At 44.7% G+C, this 26,820-nt stretch overlaps 1 protein-coding gene across 1 annotated transcript in view; it reads left to right on the forward strand.

Annotated features, from left to right (window-relative positions):
- TIAM2 (TIAM Rac1 associated GEF 2) overlaps nt 1-26,820 on the forward strand; it is a 507,083-nt gene that overhangs the window by 427,743 nt on the left and 52,520 nt on the right. The window contains exon 20 of the mRNA XM_066596062.1: nt 15,059-15,165. Coding sequence (XP_066452159.1) covers nt 15,059-15,165 — 107 coding nt within the window. The remainder of the gene's footprint in view (nt 1-15,058; nt 15,166-26,820) is intronic.

Consider the following 26,820-nt stretch of genomic DNA (forward strand, 5'->3'; position numbering starts at 1 on the left):
CCCTTAGCTGGGGTGAGATAAGATCTGTGGACAATCTGCAGTCTCATTTCTGAGAATCTAGCAGATGGCAAATATTTATGGGCTGATGATAGGGATTCCATAAGCACTGTAGGCGTAAAGTCTGGATTGTCCACCGACCATCTCCCGACCCCCGGGTCGATGTCGTCCTGCTCTCTCATGTTTCTTATTGCCCTATATATTTTGGAAATCATTCCCCGTGGTCCCGAGGTTTTAGTCATCCAATTATTGCCAGCCTGTTTCCAGTCTGGTTCTTGTATCTGCGGTATGAGTCCCTGAATGTAGTGTCTAGCCTGTAGGTATGAGAATAATGGGATCGGGAGTTCAGGGTATTTTTGTTTCATTTCTTCATATGTTAGGATCCGCTTTTCTCCTTTGTGTATGATTTTTTCTATTGAGTCCATTTCCATCCTGGAATTTGGGGTTATTTATTAGTGTCAAATATGTGGATATGTTGGGTGAGGCCTGACTATCTCTTCTCAGTTTATTCCATGTCTTCCAAGCTGCTAATATCAGGGGGTTATGTTTAATCTTCTCTGGTAAGTCTTTATATGTGCAATGGAGAATGTTTTGCAGTTGTATTTTGCCAGCCATTGTCTGTTCGAATGGTTCGTTTGTGAAGTATGATTTAGAATGGATCCAGTTGTGTATGATTCGTGCCTGTGCTGCTAGGTTATAGTCTCGTATGTTGGGCAGGTTAACTCCACCGTTGTCTTTGTGTTTGTATAGGGTTTTTAACCACTTAACGACCAGCCCATAGTGTTTTTACGTCCTCCCGAAGTGGGCTCTATTCTCTGAGGACGTAAAAACATGCTTCCTGCAGAGAATAATGCCCCTCGGGCTGTGGACGTGACAGCTCCATGCTGTCGGTGTCCGCAGGTAGCTGACAGCATGGAGCTGTCATCCCGGGCTGTTCGGACACCCCCCCGGCATTGCGATCGGCGCTATGCAATGGATAGCGCCGATCGCAAAAAAAGTAAATAAAAGTACACAAAAGTTAAAGATTCAGCTGCTCTGATGGATCGGATCCATCGGAGCAGCTGAAATTACTCACCCATGTCCGGCACGCTGCTCCCCGCTCTCCTGCCACTCCGGGGCCCGAAGCCGGTCTTCTGCGCATGCGCGCCAGGCGGCATTACATCAGCCGCATGCGCAGAAGGCTCGGCGGCGCGGGAGATTTAAAATCTCCTGGCTCCCGGCTCCTGTAGGTAGCCGGGAGGCAGGAGATGTCAGCGGGGAATGCGGTGAGCGGTCCCCGGTACCGCGATCGCCGTTATCCAATGGTTAGCGGCGATCGCGAAAAAGTTAAAAAAAAGTTTTTAAAAAGTCAGTTTCACCTCCCCTCATGGATCGGATCCATGAGGGGAGGTGAAAATACTCACCCCCAGTCCTCAGCGGTGTCCCAATGTCCCGGGACCCGAATCCCCGTCTGCGCATGCGCGCCCGATGATTGACATCGGGCGTGTGCACAGACGGGCTCGAGCCCCGGGGAATTTAAAATCCCTCTGCTCCTGGCTGCCATGTGTAGCTAGGAGCAGAGAGATTATACCGGGGACATGATCACTGTCATCCAACGGATGACAGTGATCATGTAAAGTGAAACAAAAGTGTAAAAAAGTAAAAAAAAAAAAAAGTAAAAAAAAGTTTTTAAAAGTTTAAAAAGCGTACGTTTCATCTCCCCTCATGGATCATATCCGTGAGGGAGGATGAAAGTACGTACCTAAGGCCCCCAGATTTATCCGCGGACCTTACCACAGCTTCTGCACACGCACCCGTCGCCAAAATGGCGGGCGCATACGCAAAAGCTGTGGATTGCCAGGATAATTTAAATTCTCCCTGCTCCTGGCTACAAAACGTAGCCAAGAGCATGGAGATTTAATGGGGGTCCGCAGTGAGCGGTTCCTGGTCACGTGTTCGCCATTATCCAATAATGCCGATCACGTAAAAGTAAAAAAAAAAATTTGAAGTTTCATCTCCCCTCACTGATGCGATCGGTGAGAGGAGATGAAACTTTTTACCGGAGGCCTGCGTATTTGAATCCCGACGCGATCTTCCTCCGTGGACCTTCCAGGATCCTGCACATGCGATTGCCGGCAAAAAGCCGGACACATGCGCAGGAGTCAGGGAGCCCAGGAAACTTAAAATCTCCTTGCTCCCAGCGACCAACGGTCACAGAGAGCCTGGAGCAGTGACGGGTGGCCTCGTTGAGCGGTCCCCGGTCACGTGGTAAAAAGGTAGCGATCTACCTTAGGCCGGTCTCACATGACCGGATAGGAATTCTGCATGCTTCTGATCCATGGTATTACGCAGATCAATCGCATTGGATTACACAATTCCGCTCACATTAGTGGGTCGGAATTGCGTAATCCACTCGCAGAAAAGAGAACGCAGCAGGTTCTATTTTACTGCGGATATCGGCAACATAGAGCCCATTGTGCTCCATGGTCGCGGATATACCCGCAGCCCATACGCAACTACGTTGTATACGGACTGCGGGTACCCCCGTCATTGCTAAGCGATGGTGCGGGAAATACAAACAAAAAAAAAGGTGTACTGTGCATGACCGCCTGTGTGAGTAGGCAGTTATGCGCAGTACATTACGCAGCCGTGCGCAGGGTCACAGCCGGGCTCACAGATGGGATCCGCTGTGGGCCTCCGCAAGCGGATTCCGCCTGCACCCGCGTGAGCTCGGCGTTATTCAGACCGCTACCTGTGATACGTATTTTACAAGAAGCCCCGGGAACGCTCGCCTTCCTGCAGTTCCAGGAGCACCTTGTTGAGCGCCTTCTGTGTGAGACCGCCGCACCTCATCAAGCTTACGGAGACTCACGGAACGCCACTATTTACACCCCATACCCGCCACTGAGGTCATGAAATAACCCCAAAAAGCATGAGAGGAGGGGGGGGGATACCCGGTTTTATTGCCCCATGGGCCCATTCCAACCAGCCTCCGTAATTACCCCTGTCTTCGGAAATACTACACAGTTCACATTTTTACTTTTATCTAAGATTTGCGAACGCCAAAAAGGGTGCGGAGGGGGAGGGGGGGAATTTTTAGGGAGTCAATCTTTATTCTGTACAAATAAGCAATGGGGCCTGGAATTTATTCAGTTGTGCCCTAAAATCCAACAGGTGTTCCGTCCTTTATAGGCCTTGCCATGTGTCCTGTAAGTAGATTAGGGCCACAATGGGTATGTTTCTGAACTCGGGACAAACGGGGGTATCCATTTTGGGGTGAACGTCTTCATTCCTATGTGCACTGTACAAAAAAACTGTTTTTAAATTGAAAAAATTGCCAAAAAAATTGAAAATCGTAACTTTTTCCTTCTGCTTTGCTCAGATTCATTCAAATACTGTGGGGTCAAAATACGCAGTACACCCCTAGATGAATTCGTTAAGGGGTCTAGTTTTCAAAATGGGGTCATTTGAGGGGATTCTTTATAGTTTTGGCCGCTCAATGGCTCTATAAGTGGGCAATGGGGCCTGAAATTTATTCAGTGGTACCCTGAAATCCAACGGGTATTCCTTTCATTGTAGGCCTAGCCATGGGTCCTGTAAGTCTATTAGGGCCACAATGGGTATGTTTCTGAACACGGGACAAACAGGGGTATCCATTTTGGGGTGAAAGCCTTCATTTATATGTGTGCTGTACAAAAAAAACTGTTTTTAAATTGACACAATAGCCCAAAAAATGAAAATCCTATTTTTCTCCTTTTGCTTTGCTTGAATTTATTCAAAAACTGTGGGGTCAAAATATGCAGTACATCCCTAGATAAATTCGTTAAGGGGTCTAGTTTTCAAAATGGGGTCATTTGTGGGGGTTCAATATGGCTTTGGGCGCTCAAGAACTCTACAAGTGGGCAATGGGGCCTAAAAGGACTTCAAGCAAAATCTATGTTCTGAAAGCCACCGATTACTCCTTTTATTTTGGGCCCCGTTGTGCATGCGGACATAAGATTAGGGCCACAATGGGTATATTTCTGAAAACAGCACAAACAGGGGTATCCATTTTGGGGTGTAAGTCTTCCTTCATATGTGTGCCGTACAAAAAAAGCTGTTTTTAAAATGACAGAATTGCCAAAAAAACAAAAATCCAAATTTTTTCCTTTTGCTTTGCTTGAATTTATTCAAAAACTGTGGGGTCAAAATACGCAGTACACCCCTAGATAAATTCGCTAAGGAGTCTAGTTTTCAAAATGGGGTCATTTGTGGGGGTTCTCTATGGTTTTGGGCGCTCAAGAACTCTGCAAGTGGGCAATGGGCCCTAAAAGGACTTCAAGCAAAATTTGTGTTCCGAAAGCCACCGGTCGCTCCTTTCATTTTGGGCTCCGTTGTGTATCCAGACATAAGATTAGGGCCACAATGGGTATGTCTCTGAACACGGGACAAACAGGGGTATCCATTTTTGGGTGCAAGTCTTCCTTCATATGTGTGCTGTACAAAAAAAGCTGTTTTTAAAATTACAGAATTGCCGAAAAAACGAAAATCACAATTTTTTCCTTTTGCTTGGTTTGAATTCATTCAAAAACTGTGGGGTCAAAATATGCAGTACACCCCTAGATAAATTCCTTAAGGGGTCTAGTTTTCAAAATGTGGTCATTTGTGGGGGTTTTCTATGGTTTTGGGCGCTCAAGAACTCTACATGTGTGCTATGGGGCCTAAAAGGACTTCAAGCAAAATTTCTGTTTTGAAAGACACTGACTACTCCTTTCATTTTGGGCCCCGTTGTGGACTCAGATATAACAATAGGGCCACAATGGGTATATTTCTGAACACGGGAGAAATAGGGGTATCCATTTTGGGGTGTAAATCCTGATTTTCATGTAAACTATAGGAAAAAAATATGTCTTTAAAATGACAGATTTGCAAAAATATGAAATTTTACTTTTTCTCCTCTAAATTGAATTAATTCCTGAAAAAAAACTGTGGGGTCAAAATACTCATGACACCCCTAAGTGAATACATTAAGGGGTGTAGTTTTTAAAATGAGGTCATTTGGGGGGGTATCTATTATTCTGACACTCATGAGCCTTTCCAATCTCGGCTTGGTATAGGAAAACAAAGTGTTCCTCAAAATGCTAAAAAGTAATGTTAAATTTGTACGTCTCCTAAATAGTTAAAAAAAAACGAAAGTTTTTCCAATGTGCGCCCAAAATAAAGTAAACGGGTGGAAATATAAATCTTAGCAAAAATTTCTATATTATGTTTGCACATATTTAAGATATTGCAGTTGGAAATGTGAAAAAATGACGATTTTTTCAAAATTTTCCCAATTTTGGCGCTTTTAATAAATAAACACAATTTCTATCGGTCTATTTTTTCCGCCTAAATGAAGCACAACATGTGGCGAAAAAACAATGTCAGAATCGCTTGGATATGCAAAACCTTTCTGGTGTTTTTCCATGTTAAAGTGACACATGTCAGATTTGCAAAATTTGGCCTGGTCATTAAGGCGCAAACAGGCTTGGTCACTAAGGGGTTAAAGCGATGCGCGGTCTCTTTCCTCCCCATATGAACTTTCTGTATAGGTAGTTTATTTTTTTTATATCTTTTTGTTTTAGAAATATAGGTAATGTGTGTAGAATATATAGTAGGCGGGGGAATTCTATCATTTTTAGAAGGCTGATTCTCCCCAAAAAGGAGACCTCAAAGTTTTTTCAGGTGTTCAATGTTGTTTCTAACTTTTTGATATAAGGTTCTACATTGGTGTTGTATAGTGCCGAGGGGTTTCTTGTAATTTGGATCCCCAGGTACTGTATTGAGCATTTTTCCCACTTGAACGGGTATTGGGTTGCCCATTGGGGTTTGGCTGGTCCTCTGAGTAGTAGGGCTTCTGTCTTATCAAGATTTAAGGTGTAACCCGTGAGTTTTCCGATTTTTTCAATTTCTTGCAATAAGGGTGTTAATGTGTCTCTGGGATTGTTGACTATTACTAAGATGTCATCTGCAAACGCCTCTACCTTTATTTTCGCTTCTCCATAGCAGGTCCCTGTGAATTGAGTTGTGTGTGTTAGAAATCTGAGTAGTGGGTCTATTGACAGGTTGAACAGTAGCCGTGAGAGGGGGCATCCCTGTCGGGCCCCTCTGAATAAGTCGATCTTTGGTGTGTTGAGGCCGTTGACTGTGAGGGTTGTGGTAGCGTTTGTTTGTGTGGCATTAATGTAATTCCTAAAAATGTGTCCAAACCCTCGTTTTCCCAGCAATATGTTCAAGAATGGCCAGGCCATTTTATCAAAAGCTTTTTCCGCGTACAGACTTAAATCTATCATTGATCTATCATTGTTGGACTTTCAGGATTTTGTGCTGCGATCGTTGCCGCTATGGCGGCTCTAATGTTTTTTAGGGCACTACGCCCTTGTGTAAAGCCCTTTTGTGATGGGTCAAGTATGGACGGTAAGATTTGCTGTAGCCTGTCTGCTAGGATTTTGGACAGGAATTTATAATCACAATTTAAGAGTGCTATGGGTCTGTAGGATCGTGGGTCTGTCTGGTCTTTATGTGGTTTGGGGAGTAGGATTGTTCTGGAGGTTCCAAAATCCTCCACCAGCGTGTCGTTTGTGTAAATTGCGTTGTAAAGTTGTGTTAATATTGGCACTATGTCTACTGATAGCATCTTGTAATATTCTGTCGAAAAGCCATCTGGTCCTGGTGTTTTGCCTCCTGCCGCCATCGTAATTACCCCCCTGACCACCTCCTCCGTTATGTCAGCGTCTAATAGTGCCTTCTGTTCCTCTGAGAGTATTGGCATATTAATGGTTTCTAGTAGGTTATTTATGTCTTGTATGTTAGTGGGTTCTGCTCTGTATAAATCTTCGAAGTATTCATACAGTATCTGGGTTATCTCTTCTTGTTTTGTTGTTAGTTCTTTCCCGTTGGCGTGTTTTAAAGTTAATATTGGTTTATGTGGTTGCCTTTGTTTTGTCAGGTTGGCCAACAACCTCCCTGTTTTGTTGCCCCATCTGTAGTATTTATTTTTTGTTAATTGGGTTTGCCAATGCGCGTGCGTGTGTACAAATGTATTTAGTAGGTGTTTTGCTGTAAGGAGTATTTGATGCGAGTTTTCGTCTTGGAGATCTGTATGCGCCTTTTGTGCTATCAGAAGGGAGTCGTGTAGGGTCTCAAACTCTGTTTGAAATTTTTTCTTTCTATGAGAAACATAGCCTATGATGTGACCCCTCATCACTGCCTTTGAGGCTTGCCAGAATAGCGCTGTGTTGTCTATATGTTCTCTGTTGTCGTCTACATAGTTGTTCCAATGTAGTTTTAGATATTCCCTGAAGTCTTCTGATTCTTTTAAGAATGAGGGGAAGCGCCACAGCCTTGACATTTTTCGGGGGGCAACTATCTGTAGTTTTGTTGTGATTGGTGCATGGTCACAGAGATATTGGGTGGATTATGGATTTATGGTGGTGGTCAAATATGTTGTTTGAAATCAGGAAGAAATCTATTCGTGAGAAGGAGTGATGGGCGTTGGAACAGCATGTGTATTCCCTGCTGGTGGGGTTGGAGATTCGCCATGGGTCACACAAGCGGAGTTGATCTATCAATGTTAGTAATGCATGCGTTGTTGAGGTTGGTTGTGTAGTTGGCCCTGTTCTGTCCAGCGAGTCGTCCTGTACGCTATTAAAGTCTCCCCCTAGGATTATTCGGTCGTCCATGTATGGTTGTAGTTTCTCTATCAGCATAGTGTAGAAAGCTGTTTGTTCTGTGTTGGGGGCGTAAATGTTTACCAGACTGTATGTTTGTGAGTCTATGCTGATTCTTAGTATTAGATATCTTCCCTGTGGATCGGCTATGGTTTGTTTTATTATGTGTGGTATATTTTTTCTGATTAGGATAGCTACCCCTCAGGATGCCGATGTGTGTGATGCTGTGTAGCATGCCTCTATCCATGGAGCTCTCAGTTCGCCTTTCCCTTCCTTTTTCCAGTGTGTTTCCTGTTGGTATATAATGTCTGGTTTATGTCGTTTTAGATGTGTGATTACTTTTTTCCGTTTTATGGGCGTATTTAGTCCATCTACATTCCAGGATAATATTTGTAGTGTTTTGGGTGTTTGATATTCTGTTGTCTCTATGTCTGTAGGCATTGTGATGTAGTTTTTTTGGTCTTATTTACCATTTTGTTTGCCTCTTTATCTTTGTTGCGTCCTTCGGTCCCAGCGAGCCGCGGATGCAACTGGGTGGTGGTCGTGCCGTGTCGGCGGGGCCCTCCGATCTCCCTTTTGAATCTTTTTCTGGAAGTCAAGCAGGTCAGAGTTAAAAACATAAAATAAAACATTATAACATTTAACATAATTTTCTTTTGTTTCTTTTGCATTGACGTCACCACATCTACGTCCTTTGGGGCAGGGTTATCGTGGAAGAAGGGGACGGGGTTCTTTCTTTTTATCAGTCTTGTCCCTGTTCTTCATTCTCTTCCATTTGTAGATGCCGTCTTGCTTCTTCCGGTGTGTTGAATATTAAGGACCTGTTGCCCGAAGTTTTGCTGGGTACAGTAATTGGAAGCGGATATTCTGCTCGTGTAGAGTTTGGCATATTGGGGTGAATAACTTGCGCTTTTGCGATACTGCTACGGAAAAGTCCTGCAACATAAGGATCTTGGCTCCTTGGATTGTTGGGTTTCCTTGTTTTCTGTAGGCCTGTAATATTGCTTCTTTTGTTGCCCAATGCATATATTTGGCTATTACTGGGCGAGGTCGAGCTTTGTTGTTGCGTCCGTCTCCGTTTGGGCCAATGCGATGGGCTCTTTCTATTGTTAGAGGGTCGTTAGATATGTCCAGTTGAAGGGCTCGTGGGAGGTCGGTTGTTAAATATGTTATCAGCTGGTTATTTGTTATTGATTCCGGAATTCCCACGAAGCGCAGGTTATTGCGTCGATGTCTGTTCTCCAGGTCATCGATTTTTTTCTCGTAGCATTTCGGTTTCTGATCTATTTCTTTGTAGCGCTGCTTCTAAGGTTGCGATGGTTTGTTCTGTGTTCTGGGTCTTTGTCTCCAATTTTGTCAGTCGTTGTGTATTGTCTGTGATTTGTGACAGCGCTGAATTTATGGATTTGTGTAGCATCTCTAGTCTGCTGTCAAATAGTGGGATAAGTAGTTTGGAGACCTCTTGTGCCACCATTGTCGCTTGTGTCATTACCGTGTTGTTGTCTGTTGTTGTTTCGGAGTTTTGTGGAGGGAAGAGGTCCATTGTTTCGATGTCATTCTCTGGCTTGTTTGGGGCTCGGGGTGGGGTATTCTTTAGGGGGGATGCGGGTTGTTGCGGATTTTTACCCTCTTTTTCCTTGATATTTTTGATGGGTCTGTTCTTCTGTTTTCCTCCTGTATTAGTTTTGTCCGTGTCTGGTTGGCGTGTTGCTCTTGTTGAGATACTCGCGCTACGTTCATTTAAGTATTTGTCCATATTTTATGTTTTCCACGACTTCTCGGTTATGTCGGGTATATGTATGTTGGTAGTTATTTTTGTCTTTTCTTTCGTCTCTTCTCTTTTTCACCCCTCTTTCTCTTCTTCCTTCTCCCCCCTCTCCTTCCCTCTCCCCGCCCTCAGTAGTTCAGTTGCTTTGCTGCAGATTTTTTCCTTTGTGGATGTGGTTTTTCGTTTTGTGGTTTAACTTTTCATTGCTTTTTGCTTGGTTTCGCTGGCTTGTCTTGCAGCCAGTCTTTTTATTGTTGTTTTTGTTGCGCTGTTTTTCTTGTTTAGGGACACCTGGGCTTCTTATGTGTCTTTGTTTCTTCCTCTCCTTCCTTCCTCCCTCCTCCTCCCCTCCACACCTCCCCTCTCCTCTTCTTTCCTCCCTGTCTCCACTCTCCCTCCCCCCCTGCGCCTTGAGGCTTGTTTTTCTGCATCTGTGTTGGGGTGGGGTTTCCCCTCTCTGTTGGCGTCTCTTAGCTCCTCCCCTTGCCAGTTGTGGTGGGCGGGGCTTATCGTGGGTGTCTTCGCCGAAAATTTAGGCCGAGGCTTCTACCTCCACTAGGCCGCACTGCCTTGTTCGGCCCTCTGAGGAGTCGCGGCTCTGGATTAGTCCCCCGGGCCATCCGGGTGCCTCCCTGGGTCTCTCTCCCCGTGTGGCACTATTCGGAGGGTGGTTGCGGTGTGGGGACTTCCTACCTGCCGCTGCGCGATCCCGGCACTCCGGTGGTCTCCCGGTAAGTTCACCACTCTTGTGGCGTCCCGCGTGTCTTCCCATGGGTCTCCGGGGTCTTTTTCCTTCCCGTGCTTCAGCCGGAGAATGGTCGCGGTCTTTGCGGCCGGAAGTCTAGACCGCAGTCTTTGGCGCGGGTCGGGCCGCGGTGTTTCGGGGGTCCCCGGTACGTTCAGCGTGTGTTGGCAGGCTGGCAGGTCCTCCCGGAGGTTTTCGGAGGAGGTAGGCTCTCGCTGGTTTGTGGCTCTTTACCTTCCTCCTTCCCGCGTCTGCGTTTCGGCCCGCGGTCCCCGTGGTTCTGGTCGGAGGGTTCACCGGAGGTTTTTCAGGTGCCTCTTCGGTGCGTGGATCTTCCGCTTGGCAAGTGGGGGAGATGTTCGTCCCCCACAGCTGCTTTTTTTTGGGTCTTCAGAGGGTCCCGGTGTCTCTGGGCTGCGTTGTTTGCAGGAGCTCTGCAGGGCACGTCCTGCTCCTTCTGTGTCCTAAGCGGAACGGCATAATACTTTTATTTTGTTAATTCGCTTTGCAGTTTGTTAACTGACAAAAATTAACTATTGAGACTATTCACTATTTTTGAAAGCATTCTTACTTTGCAGCATATTTTCACACCTGCCTAATGCCGGGCTCAAACGAGCATAATACATGGTGAATGGAGTCTACGAAAGTACATTGATTTCACTAGGGAACAAAAAAAATTTAACAGTGCCTGTAATTTTAGAGCTTATTCTTGCCATTTTTTGTGACGCTAATTCCGAAAATGCCATCTATTTTGTTTTAGGAGCTCTAGTTTTTGAGATATTCCTAATGTCAATGTCTATTTTTGTTGTATTTGTGTTCTCACCATCATTTGCTTACTATTATTGCTTACTATTAGCGCTGCAGAATAAGTTGGCGCTATACAAATAAAGATTATTAGTAGTAGTACACATGGTACGTATCGCCACCACTGTACATCAAACTTGGGTTGATGAAACAATGTGTAAAGACATTGAAGAGAAATGGAATGTGTTTCAGCTACAAATGTAGAACATTTCCTACAATGAGCTTGGAGAAGCTAAAAGGGGGTAAATTCGATGGACCACAAATCCGGGAACTCTTGAAAGACCAGCATTCCCAAGATTCAGTGGGCAACGCTGAGGCGCGTACGTGGTCGTTGTTTTGTATGGTTCGAAAGCATTTCCTTGGGAGCTATAAGGCCGCTAACTCCGGTCAACTTGTGAAGAATACGCTCACTTCTGTTCCTGAACACATAAGCAACAGATTGCAGGACCGCAGTCATTCTGGCTTGATTTTCAGATTGTCTTAGTGATGTAAGTGATGAACAGTGTGAACGATTTCACCAGGAAATAAGAACCATAGAAGAACAGGACTGTGGATGATGGGATACACATATAGATGGCCAACTACTGGTAAAACATCTAGTGCAAATGTTCAGGAACGTCTCATAGTAACATAGTTTGTTAGGCCGAATGAAGACAATGTCCATCTAGTCCAGCCTGTCTATCCTCCTGTGTTGATCCAGAGGAAGGCAAAAAAACCCCAGGAGCAGAAGCCAATTAGCCCTTTTGGGGAAAAAATTCCTTCCCGACTCCCTAATGGCAATCAGACTGTTCCCTGGATCAACCCCTAATAGTTCCTACCTGCCTGTATACCCGGATTAACAATTAACCTAAGATTTATAACCTATAATATCCTTCCTCTCCAGAAAGACATCAAGTCCCCTTTTAAACTCCTCACTTTTGCCATCACCACTTCCTCCGGCAGAGAGTTCCACAGTCTAACTGCTCTTACAGTAAAGAATCCCTTTCTATGTTGGTGATGAAACCTGCTTTCCTCTAAACGTAGCGGATGCCCTCTTGTTACCGTCTTAGTCCTGGGTATAAACAGATCATGGGAGAGATCCTTGTATTGTCCCCTCATGTACTTATACATGGTTATTTGATCACCCCTTAGCCGTCTTTTTTCTAGAGTAAATAATCCCAATTTGGATAGCCTCTCTGGGTATTCCAGTCCCTTCATTCCATGTATCAGTTTAGTTGCTCTTCTTTGAACCCCCTCCAGTACTGTAGCATCTTTCCTGAGCACCGGTGACCAGAACTGTGCGCAGTATTCCATGTGGGGTCTGACTAGTGCCTTGTATAATGGAAGGATAATGTTCTCATCCCTCGCCCCTATACCTCTTTTAATACACCCCAAGACTTTATTTGCCTTTTGCAGCAGCTGACTGGCATTGGTTACTCCAGTTTAGTCTACTATCCACTAGTACCCCCAGGTCCTTTTCCATATCACTTTTCCCTAGCGGTACCCCATTAAGTGTATATTGGTGATATCCGTTTTTGCTGCCCATGTGCATAATCTTACATTTTTCAATATTGAACTTCATTTGCCATTTTTCTGCCCAAGCCCCCAGTTTATCTAGGTCCGTTTGTAGCTGCACATTGTCCTCCGTTGCATTAATTATATTGTATAATTTTGTGTCATCTGCAAATATTGATATTTTGCTCTGCAGTCCCTCTATCAGGTCGCTGATAAATATATTGAACAGAATGGGGCCTAATACTGAACCTTGTGGCACCCCACTAGTGACTGTGGTCCAATCAGAGTACGAACCATTTATTACCACCCTCTGCTTTCTATCATTGAGCCAATTCTTTACCCAATTACACACGATTTCACCCAATCCGAGCTGCCTCATTTTGTATATTAGCCTATTATGTGGCACGGTGTCAAAGGCTTTAGAGAAGTCCAGATATACGAGATCACTAGATTCTCCCAGGTCCAGCTTAGAGCTTACTTCATCGTAGAAACTGATCAGATTTGTCTGACATGAGCGACCCTTCATGAATCCATGCTGGTGAGAAGCTATTCCCTTGTTCTCCTTGAGGTACTCATCGGTGGCGTCTCTCAGAATCCCCTCGAAAAGTTTTCCCGTTATGGAAGTGAGACTTACTGGCCTGTAGTTACCAGGCTCACTTTTGCTCCCCTTTTTGTAAATTGGAACCATGTTGGCAATGCGCCAATCCAATGGTACAACCCCGGTCTTGATAGTGTCTAGAAATATTAGATATAGCAGCCTAGCTATCTCGTTACTTAGTTCCATTAGTATCCTTGGGTGTATTCCATCTGGGCCTGGTGATTTGTCAATTTTAGTCTTCTTTAATCGCTTCCGCACTTCCTCTTGCGTTAGGTATGACATATTTTGTGAGGGGTTCATTTTATTCCCCTGCATCGCGTGTGGCATTTCCTTTTCGTTTGTGAATACTCTTGAAAAGAAACTGTTTAATAGATTTGCCTTCCCTCCATCATCTTCAATGATTTCCCCTGCATTATTTGTTAAAGGGCCAGTGTTCTCCCTGCAAATCCTTTTGCTGTTAATATAATTGAAAAATAGTTTCGGGTTGTTTTTGTTCTCTTTGGCGATCAGTCTTTCTGCCTCCTCTTTGGCAATTTTGATCATATCTTTGCATAATTTGTTTTTTTTCCCTGCACGATTTTAGCGCTTCTTCACTGCCTTCCTGCTTTAGTAGTTTGAACGCTTTCTCATCGCCGGAAATCACAAAAATGTAGTTTAATCGATATCTCAATGAGGAAAATTTTTGTTTTATTCGTGTTCTAGGCTTCTTGGGATTTATCTTTGTACCTTCAGCTTCTGATTGACAGTCATTACATGTATAATACAATATGTGTATATGGATACATTTATATGGACATATATGTCATATCTTGATAAGCAGACCTGATGGAGAAAAACTAATGTCATTATTTAGGATCTCTGACCCCAAAATACTCCATGAAAGTTCTAACATCTCAGTCACTAAAAATTGTGTTCCCCAGCGTTTTCATTGACCCATTCACATTAGCAGTTTTTCCATTGTGTATAATAGAGTGTAAAAAAGAACGCAGTGTGTTCTATTTTACTGCATATTCCAGTGATAGTGCCCTTTTGTTCCCTATGGACGCGTAATAAATGCTGTACATACTCAATTACATTGCATATGTGCGGCGACTATATGCAACGGTGCGAAGCGACGGAGCGGGAAATTTACAGAAAAAAATGAAACTAGGAAGCCTGTGCATGACAGTATGCGTGAGATACGTGCATGAGATATGCTGTCGTGCACAGGGAAACAATTCTGCTATATGCAGCGATATGCCGGCTCACAAAGCTATGAAACGCTGTGCTATACAACACGCTCGTGTAAGCCCGACCTAAAACCTTTACACAGTACTAGTAGCGTCTGACTTATCCAAGTGATCTCTTGATACAGAACTTCCCTGACCGGCGTCTGGGTGACATCTGTGACAACCTCGAGTTGTCTATTCCATCAGAATGAGGATATTGATGTAGAGTTTGAGGCTATCATCCTGGGTGCCAGGTGGAAGCCACTACTTGCATTAACCCCTTGCTTGACTCCGTCGACAGGCATGTGTTCGGAAGAAAAATTTTAAACTGGTTTCCGACGCATGCCTAACGACGCGCGATAGCGGCTTGGGCCACATTGAAATCAATGGGCGATGATCGTTATACGCTGCCACTGCTGTAACAGTAGCAAAGGATTCCTTCAAAAATAAAAAAAACATGTATACTCACCTGTCCGCCGCTGTCAGGGTCCGGTGGGTCTTGCCGCGTGTCTCCCCGTCTCTGCACTGAAGATCTTTCAGCTGGTGGGAATTTAAAAATCCCCGCCGGCTGAAAGCGCTGTCTCTGTTTGGCTGAGTGCTCTGCCAAATGCAGGCAGACCTCAGACATTCCTTGAGTGACAGCTGAGCGCTGCCTGTGATTGGTCATTGCGCTCAGCCAATCACAGGCAGCGCTCAGTCCATTCATAGAATTAACCCGTAAAAAAAAATAAAAATGTGTCACTTAAGTAGTTAATGAGATTTGTTTTTATATTTTAGATTTAAGAAACGTGCCAGATGTCACCATTGGCACTCTGAAGAGAAGCAGCACAGATGATGCCTTGGATCAGGGGCAGAGCAGACCAAGGACTAACCAAACCTACAAGGTGAAGAGTTCGTTATTCGAAATGCTGAGTACATTTCAGGCCCTTTTCTGATTTCTACCCATTTCTTCATTGTAAAAGTCTGTTTTATGCATTTAGGGAAATGTAGCCTCTGTGTATGTTGCAGAGCATGGTGCATGCCAACGTCACCCCATGCCAGAAAATAAGAGGTACAAGTCAAATGTTTAGCACTCTTCTGAGATTGTCTGGCAGTTTCCACAATATACAAAAGTTGGTCGTATAATGTTAACGAGGCGATGCAGACGATGTAATTTCAATATTAGTAGAGAAATAGAATCATAGAATGGTAGAGTTGAAAGGAACCTCCAGGGTCATCAGGTTCAACCCCCTGCTCAGTGCAGGATTCACTAAATCATCCTAGACAGATATTTGTCGAGCCTTTATTTGAACACTTTCATTGAAGGAGAACTCACCACCTCCCATGATAACCTGTTCCACTCATTGATCACCCTCACTGTTAGAAAGTTTTTTCTAATATCTAATCTGTGTCTGGAAAATTTACCCTGGAAAAAAGACAGTTAAGGGGCAACCAAATAACTATGAATAAACATGTTAGGGGACAATACAAGGATCTCTCCCACGATCTGTTTATACCCAGGACTGGGACGGTAACAAGAGGGCATCCTCTACGTCTAGAAGAAAGCAGGTTTCATCACCAACATAGAAGGGGGTTCTTTACTGTAGGATGTGGTGATGGCAATATCCTTAGAGGAGTTTAAGATGGGACTAGATGTCTTTCTAGGGTGCTATGATATTACAGGATATAGACATTAGGTGACCAGCGGGATTGTTTATCTCAAATGTTGATCTAGGGATTACTATGGCTGCCATGTGGAGTCAGGAAGGAATTTTCTCCTCCATAGGAGCTAATTTGCTCGCTGTTTTTTTTTTGCCTTCCTCTAGACCAGTAAGGGGGAGGTTAAAACAGGCTGAACTAGATGGACATGGTATGAGTGTATCTTGACGCCACCAGCAAGTCCTGGTGGAGTCAAGATTGACAGGGGGGGGTGACGCCCCCTGTCCCTGATTGGATGAAGAGCAGGCTGGACTGTAGGTCCTAAAAAGCCACTAAAAGTACCAGAAACGCGCATACCGCTGCCCACGCAGCAGCTGCTGCAAGGGGCTTCCTCGTTAGGGAGCCAGAAGCCGGAACCCCCTACATAAGAAGCGGCTGCTTGTGCCACAACGCCGCTGCCCCCCAATAGGCCCCCCCCCCCCCGCCTGTCCCAGGTGAGGTCATTTTAAGGCCCATGCAGGGAGCTCTACAGGGCCGCCGGCAGACAGAATGGGAGCCGCCGGCCGCACACTGCACAGACACAGGGCTGCCCCGGTCGAGAAGAGCCGACCGCTCCACTCCCCCACCTTTCACATGTGCGCTGCAGCAGGGAGGCCACATGACCGCCGGGAGACACAGTGAGAGCCCGCGCACGCACCGTCCTGAAGCACACGGCGGCCCCAGTCCCCAAGCGGCCACCCCTTCACAAGAAGTGTCCAGGAGCACACATGCGATAACACTTCACACAACGTACCCTACGTCCTCGGGGGACTGCCAAATGCACCGCGCTTCTCCAACCGACATAAGGCTACTGTTGCCGGACAGTCAATGGAGACAGGTAAGACACAGACGGAGGTTGCCAGACTTGCATGCTAAGCCGCTTCAGCCAGTCAGCCATTCCTGCAGGTTGCAGGACCTTTACCTATGGCACCACTCGGGAGCTATGGGTGTGAGAGGGGCGCTTTCCCTGTTAAACCCCTAGCTTCCGATGGCGTCAAGGTACACGAATACCGAAGGACAATGTCTTCATTCGGCCTAGCATGCTATATTACTATGTCTCTCCTCCCTTTCAGTTTCATCCCATTGCTTCTGGTCTTTCCTTGTGCAATGAGAATAGGGCTGATCCCTTTGCACTGTGACAGCCCTTCAGATATTTGTAAACCGCTATTAAGTCTCCTTGCAGCCTTCTTTTTTGCAAGCTGAACATTCCCAGATCCTTTAGCCGTTCTTCATAGGACATGATTTGCAGACCGCTCACCATCTTGGTAACTCTTCTCTGAACTTGCTCCAGTTTGTCTGTCTTTTTTAAAGTGGGGTGCCCATAACTGGACACAGTATTCCAGATGAGGTTTGACTAAGAAAGAGTAGAGGGGGATAATTACCTCACGTGATCCTAGAAGAGAATCATAGAGTCTAGATCAAGTAGTTGATTGAAAAATAATACTAGATTTTCTCACCGCGGCACAGCTTCTCTCCCAGGAACTGACCAAGGGGCAAAAAGTGACCGCTTACCCCTAATGCTATTACAGTATATCATAATTGTCAGTGGAGTTTATTTCAAGCACCCTGTATGTCCTATTGGGGACAGATGTCCCTAAAGCCAGTGAATCTCATGTACGCACATTGATATTTATTAAAGGGGACATTTTGAACTTTAAGGGCTCATGTCCACGGGCAAAATAAGAATTAAAATCCGCAGCGGATTTTAACTCTTCTCCTGCCCGCGGATCCGCACCCCATAGGGATGCATTGACCACCCGCGGGATAGATAAATACCCGCGGATGGTCAATAAAAGGGATTTAAAAAAAAATGGAGCATGAAAAAATCTGGACCATGCTCCATTTTCATGCGGGTCTCCCGCGGGCTTCTATTGAAGCCTATAGAAGCCGTCCGGATCCGCGGGAGACAAAATTCGGAATTTACTCACACGCTCCGTTTCTTCTCTTCGCCGCGGCGCCATCTTCTCTCCGTCGCGGCCGGATCTTTTTTCTTCGGGACGGCGCATGCGCGGGGCACGTCACCGATGTCATCATGCGCATCCGCCGAGCCGAAGAAAGAAGATCCGGCCGCGACGCAGAGAAGATGACGCCGCGGCGAAGAGAAGAAACGGAGCGGATGGGAGGTGAGTTTATTCTCATTTATTCTTATTTTCAGCGCTCATGTCCGCGGGGCAGGAGGGACCCGCTGCAGATTCTCCATGGAGAATCCGGAGCGGGCCTGATTTTCCCCGTGGACATGAGGCCTAAGGCCCAGTGTCCACTTGCACACACTGATTCCACTGCTGAATTCCGCAGAAAAATCCAGCTGTGCCCACGGACATGAAGAGGAAAAGGCAGTTTCTTACCTCTCCAGATCCAGCATAGGTCTCCTTCGTCACGACCGGATCTCTTTTCTTCAGCACGACGGATGTGTCCAGGTGCGCCCGGCGCGTGCACTGTGCTTCTTCTTTAAATCTCCTGCTTTCCCGCGGATCAATGACTTCAATGGAAGCCGTCTGTGTGGGATCCGCAGGGAAATGGAGCATTCTGCGATTTCTTCCTGCGCACGCGATCCGCACTCTGGGGGGAAAAAAAGCACATCCGCATGCTTTTCACTGCTTTGTGGGAGTCCATGCATCCCTATGGGCAGCTTGATTTGTGGATCCGCAAATCAAATCTCCCCGTGGACATTGGGCCTAAAGTTTATGGATCACTAAGGCCTCATGTCCACAGGGAAAATCAGGCCCGCTACGGATTCTACATGGAGAATCTGCAGCGGGTCCCTCCTGCCCCGCGGACATGAGCGCTGAAAATAGGAATTTAAAAGAATTTACCCATCCGGAGCGGTTCGGGAAAGTCTTCTCTTCCTCACGGCCGGATCTTCTTTTTCGGCCGGCGGATGAACTCGCCACGGCTGCGGCACGTCGCCGGCACGTCGCCGACGTGCCGTGCGCATGCGCCGGGCACATCCGCCGAGCCGAAGCAAGAAAGATGCGGCCGTGAGGAAGAGAAGACCTTCCCGGTCCGCTCCGGATGGGTAAATTCTTTTAAATGCCTATTTTAGGTCTCCCGCGGATCCGAACGGCTTCCATAGGCTTCAATAGAAGCCCGCGGGAGCCGTCCCCGCGGGAGACCCGCATGAAAATGGAGCATGGTCCAGATTTTTTCATGCTCCATTTTTTTTAAAATCACTTTTATTGACCATCCGCGGGTATTTATCTACCCGCGGGTGGTCAATGCATCCCTATGGGGTGCGGATCCGCGCGGGAGAAGAGTTAAAATCCGCTGCGGATTTTAATTCTTCTTTTGCCCGTGGACATGAGGCCTAAGAGTCTTTTAAGGAGATGCAGTTAGTGCCATGCTATGTTTTCTTACAGTTTCTTCCTTGGATACATACTAGGTGGCAGTATTCCACTAATGACAGAGTTGTACAGAGCAATGAGATTGGAGTCAGAAAACTGAAAATTGCATATTAACCTGATCTCTTCCAAATTCTTGATAATTACAGTAGTGAATTAAGCATCAACCATTTCCGCAACCAAGAAGGGTAAAATGAGGGACAAATGGGAGATGGTCTTGTGTCACTCATGGGGGCTGTCTGTAATAGATCAGCAGTCAAAGAGAGCAAATGATAGGCTTTGCATAGTGCTGAGAACTTACTTTTGATGATGTTTGTGGGCTATTGCATTACATTGTTGCATAAATGGGATAACCAACTGGTAGGTGTAGAGGTAGTGCACATGGGATCTGCATGGTATGTCAACATTCAATGACGTCATTGTTTGTTAGAGAGTGTACGCCGTATACTTCTGCATTTGCTGTGGGATCTGAGTTTCTAATAAGACGGTAAAATATGTTTGCAAAATTTGCAGAGCTCTTTTGCCGAAGATAAATTGAAGGAGTCAGTCATAGCGATTGATCAGCTGCATGCAGACGGGCCTCATAAGAATGAGAGCTGGGATCGGACTGTCTGCTATGGGCATCAGTTCCATATTTTTAACATAGTTTTATACTCTGTAGGATTTACTACAGTTTACATTGTGGGCAAATTGGCAGCTGAAAAGCCCCATCAAGGGCAAGAGAGAAAGTGGCCTAGATCTAGATATACATTTAATGTTTGCGTGGAAATGCCCTTTAAGCACCCGGTAGAATAGGTTGACTGCCCATTTGAACCTAGAATCCACACCAATGCAGCTGTGAGGACTTGTTGGGAGACCACTGACCCACTCTGTTCAATCTAATGGCGGGAGTGGGTGACATTGTTACCACTCTCATGTTTACAAGTAATGGTGGGATGTTGTACTAACCTGGAGGGTCAAGGGGATAACAGGTTTTGTAGAGATGTTATTCTCTGTATTTAAAGTAGTAGATGAAATGTAGTTTTGCTGAATTGATTCACAGCCGTTGGCAGCGCTGCAATTTAACACAACAGTGAATAATAGGGGCTTTCTGCTGGAGGTGCCATTAATGTCAATGTTCTCTTTCCAGATTATTCATATTAACCAAGTGTGTTGCTAGCACAACCGGAGCCGCAGCGACAGTGACACCGCTGCATGTGTGAGAGCTATTCAGTTTAACTCTCTAATGAACACTATTACTTCGACTTCTCCTTTGCAAGGAAAAAGGAACATTTTGGTTCATGCTGTTCTGGAGCTGCACATGTTACTGCTAATCAAAAGCTTTCAGTGTTACGTTACATTGAATTATGCTTGGCAATCATACAATGTACTTTCCTCCAGTAAATATTAGCTGGCTCCGGCGGTCGGGCCATTTGTATTGTAGCTCCAGCTTTCTACAGGCAAGGCTCTGATGAAAGGGATGGGGGTGTGAGGATCCCAAGCTCTTTCGTGAACGAAAGGTTGGTGGCGCTAGGCGAAGCAGTCAGTTGGGATGATTTCAGAGCTCTGCAAGAGAATTGCTTATTTCCCTACAGGCAACAGCTGTATACCTCATCACTTATTGTGTGACCATGGAATCCGATTTGGTTTGCCTCCTATATCAAGTAAGTAAGAAATAACCAAAAATTCTACATACAATATTCGTGCCTTTTTCTTCTGTGTATTAGAAGTAATAGCGTGTATTACCTTGTCATTCTGTTACTGTGATATATGGCGTTCCTCCGTGCTTTGCTAATAAAAGGTTGCATTTGAGTGGATTTTCTGCTGTTTTCATGTTCTTTTAATCAATGTATGCTGTTGGGTCTACTTCATGCAGCATAATTATTGAATGGAAACAGTTAACTCTGAGGTCGTCTACATTGATGCACCAACCTGTCGATGGTTTAAAGATTATTTTATGGCTTTTTTTTGCGTTAAGTCTTGAATTACAAACTATAACTCTTTGAAGTGAAATTAAGGTTTATGTATCATGTAGATATGAGATATGTAAATTCTTTGAGGTTCTGTTAGGAGAAGCCAGGAATTATTTGGTCATATGTCATGGATTTATTTAGTGAATGACAAGTGAAGAGTTAAGTCTTGGTTGATAGCGGCAACCATTCTTTCAGCTTTTTAAAGTGAGGTGAAGCAAAATGTACAAGATCTCAATTGTTCCACCTTTTGTAGCAGGTAGAGCTGAAGTACTGTACATCATGTACCGGCACTGTGTGAAGTTGTAGGTGCGCGGTACGGAGTACGTGCGTTGTGGGGGTTCTTTTACTCTGCTCATTTACTTCTGAAGTCATTTTGTACTGAATGCAGGTTGTGCAAAAGCTCAGAAATACAGATGGAATCAGAAAACGAGTTCCTGGTTAGCACTGGTGTTATGGTCAAAGAAATAGCATTTTTTTTTTGCCTAAATTTGTCATCAATTAAATGTGTTAATTGTTATTTATGTTTCTGTATGGCTATAGTACACTTGTGCGGAGGCAGTTGGGGTGCGCGACTTGTAGAATTGTCTCCTATACTGTGAATCATGTTCCTGCTGCTGGAAGTCTTTATTGGCTTTTGACAGTTGATGCTAATTGGCCGCTCTTGCCTACTGGCTTGTCTTCTGTCTCCACAACCTGACAGGTTCAGTTTTGAACTGTTTTTTGGCATATGCGACAAGGATGTAGAGCCCTGTGTAATAATGATGACAAGTATGGATCCATCCTAAATTATGGCAGATTTTTTTTCAATAAAAAAAGTGTTCCAGATAAAAGTTATGTGTAAAGCAAGTAATACAGCAAAGTTATGTTTCTGGCGTTAACGAGTTCAGTGTCACAGGATTCTTACCGAATTTATATTTCCGCCCCTTGAACATCCTGAATGCAGCTGCAACGGGGACCACAATGTCTTCTGCTACTATTAGTACTTATGGCTTCCTTGTGATTGAGAAGCTGCCATGTAGAACCTGTAATGTTAAAGGTCTGTCCATAACTACAAAAAGGGGATTCTGTCTTTCCAGAAAAGGCCACGTCTGTTCATGGGCTGTCTGGTATTGCAGCTCATCACCATTCAAGCATTCATACAATACCAGACAGCCCATGGACAGATGTGGCCATTTCTGGAAAGACAGCATACCCCTCTTCTCTAATCTTGGACTGTGGCTGATGTATTGCGGATTTTTGGTACAGATCTGCAGCGGATTTCACCCGTACAAATTAAATTCCATTGAACAAATATCTTCTGCAGACCTATGGCGACAAAATCCACACTGAATCAGCCACGTGTGAACACAATCTTGATCTGAAAATCTTGGTGACTTTTTCATATCTACAAGATGCCGTCTCTTTCTGACACCAAAAATTTCAGTTTCTCAGCATTTTTTTTACAGGCGTGTTGCAGTAAGAATGCCTTGTATAAGTGAGTGTTGACCTCGATGTGGCAGACTTTCTAGCATTCCAGGTGACAAGCAGAAACCACATATAAAGTACAAGGCTGGGTTCACACAAATGTGTGGTAAAACGCAGCATTTTATTACGGTGTGGGCCAGAATATCGCTGTGTATAGCAGTGTTTTTTTCCTGCCGCACGCACATATCTCACACACACTTTTATGTAACAACTTCCTAGTTTCTTTTTTTTTTTTTTAATTTCCGGCTCTGTCGTTTAGCAACGTTGTGTATCACATTTTGTACACACCCAGAAAGGACAATAGGCATGTAATACATAATAAAATAGAACATGCTGTGTTCTATAATACACGAGTATTATGCACAATGAATAAATGCAAATGTGAGTGGAACAGTGAAAATCAATGTATTTAAAATGCCGTGATGCACTGCGTATTATACGCGAGTACATTACACGCCTAAAATGCAATTCAAATACGCTCGTGTGAGCCCGGCCTAAGGCTTTTCGTCACAGTGAAGACCTCTTCAGTCCTGGCAGTGGTAATATCTTTATTGCATGATCTAAAAGGTATTATTTATTCAATTCCTAAAATAGCCTTTTCTTGCTTCGCTTTATCCAGCTTACTATAATACTGTGTACTGGTGACACTAGGAAATTAAAAATGTGCCCTGTACACCCACTTAAACTCTTGCGTATCCGCGTAGCCTTGCCTCCCTTGGTACTTGGTAACTATTCGTTTACACAGCTGTACTCAATTTTCTTGTTGTCCAAGAAGGTATTTAAGAGGAGGTCATGACGAGTTAGTTCTAATTCCATCACATTCAGGGTAAGCTTTATTGGACAGATTAAGAAGTTAACATCTATCAGAAGTTCCTTCTGTGCCCAGTTAATACCATCTATTTTTCTACATCACCTTCAGGATGGAGGACTACTTTAGAGTCTTCTCTCATTTTTTTTCTGAAATTTTTATCTTTAGTGTAGATTAATAAATTATCATTATTTTGGCCTCTGTTAGGTGTTTGTGAAGTTTCATCTATGCTTCTATTAAAGTTTTTAAATTACTCAATATTCTGTCTGTTTTGCATTCCACTTCTGCCGGATTGTCCTTGTGAAGCTGCCACAAGCCACACTGGAATGCCAAAAAATACTCTGGTGTCCATAGACTCAACACTGACATATGGGTCAAATACTGTTCAGTGTAGTTGGAAGATAATTATTATTTTTTTCTTTGTGTATTGGACAATTCCTAGTAGGTCTTCGGAGCCATATCATGTAATTATATGTGAGATTATACATCAGTGTGTGAGGCAGAAGTAATTATTTAGGAGTGGACAGGATTGCTGGGGATAGCTAGACTACTATGATTGATATGACAGAACTGATGATAGATGCAGACCTTTTTCTTCTGTCCAAAAGCCAGTCAGCTGGGCAGAAAGCAGATGGACACCATCATAGTAAATGGGATCCATCCGGCGCTGTTTTGTTCCAGCCAGAGACTGACCATTCGGCCAAGGGGATTCCCCTTTACTGCTTCCTGAATGGGGCAGGAAAGCAGAATCCTGGGTGCAGATGTGAAACCACCAAAGGTCAGTTCAGGGTTTCTGTCTCTCTGCTCAGAGACAGAGTTCATTCATTTCAAACTATCACAGAAAACGTAGATTTACTGAGGCAGCAGAATCAACTAGATGGTAATAAATCTTTTTCACTGTGAGGATTCTTGTCAACTCTATCACAGAAAACGTCAATTTTTTTTTAAGTGAACAATCAAATCTATACTGTGATCACCTTCAAAGAAACATTTCAGCAAATCAAGGCTCAATTAATTTGTAAACCACGTGGATGAGTGCAAAGCATGTTTATTTGTGGTGTATTGAAATTAATGAGCAGTGTAGCTCTACATCACATCATGTCCTGTTTCATTAAATCTGCCAATACAAATTTAATTGTCTACCATTTGGTTATTCCTACTAGAACTTGCAATTGCGAGATGGGTGATGCTGTCTTCTCAGATAATATGCATGACTGGCATAACAAACAGCCTTTTTATGATTTACCTGACGTTATTAATGTCATTGTTTTGCTTCCTTTTAGTAATGACGAGATAGAAAATAAAAATGTTTTACTTCTTGGCACACCCAAGAAGGAAGACATTCTACAAATCCCCAACACACAGCAGGACTATAAGATCCTTGGGACATTCACATGTTCCACGTCTGATGTTGTGCACCTGATCCTGTGCAGTAAATGTCCTGTTGGGGGTCTTTATGTCGGAGAAACAGGACAAAAACTGAAAGCAAGGATAAGATCTCATCGCCACACAATTAAAGAGAGAAAGACAGAATTACCTGTTGTGGAGCACTTTTCTAGTTATAGACACAACATAGAACATATAAAAATTATTATATAAAAAGACAACTGTTGCGTCCTAAGAACGTGCAACCTCAATAACATAAATCAAAGGCACAACTGGGAAAAAGGAAACAAAAACTAAAGGGGAATGCTCTCCCTATCGTCCCCTAACCCGGGAGGGGACCCTGCCTACTCGGTAGACCGACCGCGCTGATAAGTGCGAGCCTGCACTCGAACCTGGGCCACTAACCAGTCCCTAACTGGGAGCCCTAGCGCAAAACAAAAGGAGAACAAAACCAAACCAAACAGCAAAGAACTTAGCTTATCCAGCAGAGCTTCCACCACACTGTGTTGCTCCGTCGCTGTCCAACATAGAACTGCAGTGAATCATTGACCAGCACAGGAGTAACAGTTAGCACTGCTTAAATAGGAGCAGAGCTACTTAGCACCAGGTGCTGACTGACATTAATCTTGCAACCTCCACACCTCTCAGCTCCAGGAGAGGTAGGAATGCTGCTAAACCCTGGTCTGGCTTGAAGGCAAGGTGGGAACCTCAGAACGGCTGCAACAGTACCTCCCCTTCTAGGAGGGGCCCCACGACCCTTAAGATCAGGACGACCAGGGTTTGATCTGCGAAATTTTTTGACTCGACAGGAGTCCAAAATGTGACTTATTGCCAACTGCTCCTCCCCATCCGCTAGCACAGGAGCCGGGGGTGGAGGGTCATTCCCAGGATCGATGAATCTTTTGAGCAGAGATTTGTGGAAAACATTGTTAATTTTCATCGCACTGGGAATTTCTAACCGAAAAGCAACCGCATTACTCTTCTCAGTTATTTTAAATGGACCTATAAATCGCGAGCCAAGTTTAGCGGACGGTTGTTTGGGTTTTATAACTCTGGTAGACAACCAAACCAAGTCTCCAACACGGAATTCCGCCCCCTCTCAGCGGTGACTGTTAGCAACTCGCTTTCTCCGCCGAACTGCTCGCCGTAACTCTCTCTGGACCTCGGCAATAATAGGCCCAGAAGAATCTGGCTGCCCCAGTGCCGGAGCCGTAGCAACACACTTCTTCAATTTCTGAACCCTCTCAGGATCCATCTTAAAACCCTCTTGGATATAATCTTTGAGCGTCAGTCTCTCAGGAGGGGATATGCGGCTCCTGGGGAACTCGTAGTCAGGGAGGAGTTTAATTGCACAATCCCCCTGTCGGAGCATAAATTAACAGAAATCAAAGGCACGACTGTGCAAAAGGAAACAAAAACTAAAGAGGAATGCTCTCCCTATTGTCCCCTAACCCAGGAGGGGACCCTGCCTACTCGGCAGACCGACCGCGCTGATAAGTGCGAGCCTGCACTCGAACCTGGGCCACTAACCAGTCCCTAACTGGGAGCCCTAGCGCAAAACAAAAGGAGAACAAAACCAAACCAAACAGCAAAGAACTTAGCTTATCCAGCAGAGCTTCCACCACACTGTGTTGCTCCGTCGCTGTCCAACATAGAACTGCAGTGAATCAATGACCAGCACTGGAGTAACAGTTAGCACTGCTTAAATAGGAGCAGAGCTACTTAGCACCAGGTGCTGACTGACATTAATCTTGCAACCTCCACACCTCTCAGCTCCAGGAGAGGTAGGAATGCTGCTAAACCCTGGTTTGTCCTGAAGGCAAGGTGGGAACCTCAGAACGGCTGCAACAACAACTTCACAGAAGAATTTAGAAGTACAGGTTTATAACCAACTCTGACACTTTTAAGACCGGA

Source organism: Eleutherodactylus coqui, chromosome 3, assembly GCF_035609145.1.
Source record: "Eleutherodactylus coqui strain aEleCoq1 chromosome 3, aEleCoq1.hap1, whole genome shotgun sequence".
NCBI lineage: Eukaryota > Metazoa > Chordata > Amphibia > Anura > Eleutherodactylidae > Eleutherodactylus > Eleutherodactylus coqui.